The sequence below is a fragment of the Aplysia californica genome, unplaced genomic scaffold (genome assembly GCF_000002075.1).
Source record: "Aplysia californica isolate F4 #8 unplaced genomic scaffold, AplCal3.0 scaffold00123, whole genome shotgun sequence".
Lineage (NCBI taxonomy): Eukaryota > Metazoa > Mollusca > Gastropoda > Aplysiida > Aplysiidae > Aplysia > Aplysia californica.
In genome coordinates this window covers 1,218,185-1,221,296 of record NW_004797393.1, presented here as the reverse complement: position 1 = coordinate 1,221,296, position 3,112 = coordinate 1,218,185, and the positions used below count along the sequence as shown (strand labels likewise).

At 42.1% G+C, this 3,112-nt stretch overlaps 1 protein-coding gene across 1 annotated transcript in view; it reads left to right on the top strand.

Annotated features, from left to right (window-relative positions):
* Window positions 1-1,411: 1,411 nt before the first annotated feature.
* LOC101859397 (carbohydrate sulfotransferase 8) overlaps window positions 1,412-3,112 on the top strand; it is a gene marked incomplete at its 3' end in the record, with an annotated part of 15,276 nt that continues 13,575 nt past the window's right edge. Inside the window, 1 exon segment of the mRNA XM_005096215.3 lies at window positions 1,412-1,505. Within this exon segment, the coding sequence (XP_005096272.2) occupies window positions 1,412-1,505 (94 nt within the window).

The window sequence follows — 3,112 nt, the reverse complement described above, 5'->3', positions numbered from 1 at the left end:
CCCCCCCGGCAACTAGTGTGATGTAACTTACTTTTTGCTACCTCAGAATAACAAAGTTCTACCTGACATTTTTGGCGGTTCTGAGTTACAAGGACCATGAGTTCAGAAATCAAATCCTCTGTCTGCTCTATTAAAATCGTAAGATTATATGGAGTCGTTATCAAGATATTCAAAGATTTGCATTTAAAAAAGCTTGACATATTATTGCGAAACTCTAAACTTTGGACATTAAATTTTTCAAAATAAGAACTGAGCAGATAGAGCTTTTAACTCTAAGGTTGCGTTTTTGCAACAAAACTAGAGGGGAAAGGGGGCGGGTGTCTCCTGTCCTGACAAGAAATCAAGTAAGCGACACTCGCGGGGTTTTTTCCAAGCTGTGAGACAGAATCTACATGAGTCTACAAGGACATTGAATTTGAGTCAGGTGGAAGTTACCCTGTATAACATTTCAAAGCAAATCAGTGATCAGTTCAAAGAAAATGGAATTCAGATATTCACAGACGATGCTCTGAAAACACAGCCCGTTTATAAGGTGAAAAGTTCCCACTTGTCGACGTCTTCGCGTCTTCATGGTGCGTGTTTGTGTTAGCTTTTCTGTTTATTTAGCACATCCCATTCTTTCTGCACTGAATGGAAACTCTTAGACTTAGAGATTCTTTCGAAAACTTACATGTTGAAATGACGCTGGAAAATGGCAATGCTGTTGCAAAAGTAAATCTTTTTTTTTTAAAGAATGATGCATCTGGTGTGATATGTACATTTTGTCAGCTTTGCTTCTCTTTTCATTTTGAATTTTAATGAGAGTAATATATAATTTAAATTTGCGTGTATACTTGCATGTGTTTTTTCGGTCCTGTACAGCCAAAAAAATTCCCTCTGGGATGATAAAGTAATATCTTTTTTCTTATCTTATCTTACTGTCACTTGTACGGTGAGACATAGAGGATATGCAAAAACACTATTGATTTTTCTTTGCTAAAAATTTGACAGTGAGCTTTCACAATCTCTCGTGTTGTAAGCTATGAATATGCATTGTAACACACTCACCTGTGTTGGCATGAGCTTACACACACACACACACACACACACACACACACACACACTCACATACACACACACACGTACACACACACACACACACACACACACACACACACACACACACACACACAATCAACACCTCTTCACCTTTTCTTTATGTACTAAAGGGTTATCTTAACACTATCATTAACATTTTCCTCTGTGAGATAAATAAAACCGTACTTTTTTCCTTACCTTGTGTGACCATTTCTTTTCACTTTTAACTGTGAGTAAAGTATCCTCTTTTTATGTTGTCACCGGAATTTTCAACTGTGTACCCTGCTCAAACGTTTCAGTTCAGAGTCTGCTGTAACCTACAGGTTTCATCAAGATGCTTCGCAGATACAGATCCCTGAAAAAACTGGTCTACGCTGCGGCTATCCTGTTTACAACGATCATCCTCTACGCTACGACAAGTCCAGGGAGTGAGTAGCCTACATCTGCACCCATCATGTGGTGTCGGTGGCCTCGTGGTTAGGCTACCGGACTCGTAATCGTGAGGTTGCGGGTTCGGGGGTTCGAGCCGCGGGCCCGACGTTGTGTTCTTGGGAAATGCACTTTACACGAATTTTCCTCACTTCACCCTGGTGGGAATGGGTACCCGGCCACAGACAGCGTAAGATCCTGTCAGTTCGTGTGTTGGCGCCTATAAATGGCCACGTGCACTGTATGCTTACCAGGAAGTTGAGAACGTGTTTCAGAATGCTCTCGGGTCTGCTGGGGTAATAGTATTAGATTGTGAAGCGCATAGAGCTTGCTGCTGATCGGGGATTTGAGCTATACAAATGCTATCTCTTATTATTTAAAAAAGAACTGCATGTGATTGCGTGCCCACGGTGGAATTTCCGTGTCGAAATCCTACAAAGACCCGGCAGTTTTGAAAACATTATTAGACTTTATCGCGTACATAATAAAGTAAAAGTGTAATGTAGATCCTTTTTTTCTTTTTGTTTAGTAAGAGTTTTAAGGAGCTTGCAACTGCATAAGGTCGTATGAGCGCTTGCATGCAGATGCTTGAGCTCAAATACTCTAGATGTGGGATCGTCGACCCATAACTACCCCCCCCCCCCCCCCCTCTCTTCCCCCCCCCCCTTGCATACAACGTTTTCCCCCTCAACCCCCTCAAGAAAAAAGAAAGAAAAGGAAGACAGCAAAAATACAACAGAATGCAAACCAAACCATAGCAAACATAGTGAGTCTGCGTTCCCGCTGATAACTTCCTCCAAGGCGAAGAAATTGTGCACTTGATTCGTGCCAGCATTATACTCGGTTATGCTTAGAATAACGTGAACCATGATCTTGCATCAAATGCACCAGGGTTTAGAGGTTAAGAGTGTGGGTGCGTTCCAAAAGTTAAAGAGTCCGCCCAGGTGAACAGCCAAGGCAAGGTCAGTATTCAATCAGTTATCAAAAGTCTGGAAAGCAAGCATCTCACTGCACACCAAGATTCATCTCTTTAACTCCAACGTCAAGTCTGTGCTCCTCTGTGGCTGCCAAACTTGGAAGACAACAAAGACAGTATTGAATAAAGTCCAGACTTTCATCAACAGATGTGTGAGGAGTATCCTAAGAACTAAGTTGCAGGATATAATAAGAAATGAAAAGCTGTGGAAAAGGACAGGGCAAAAGGACTTAGAAATAGAAATAGGACTAAGAAAGTGGCGATGGAGGGGACACACCTTCAGAAAGCCCAGCGGAAACGTCACAAGACAGTCGCTGCAGTGGAATCCACTAGGAGCACGAGGCAGGGGTAGGCCACGGGAAACATGGAGGAGATGTGTGGAAAGTGACATGAGAGAGATGAAGCTCACTTAGAACAAGCTTAAAAGGATGGCCCAGGACAGAGATAAATGGAAGGAGCTTGTAAGTGGCCTATACCCTGCCAGGGCTGGAAGGCACTGATGATGATGATGTTCAATTTCTATGAGTATTGAGGTTAACACAATAAGTGGGAAAGAGATTCCGCTTTTTAGACAGCGTTGTTAATGAGTTACAGGTTCTTCTTATTAAGAATGTCACAAAGGTAATAGGT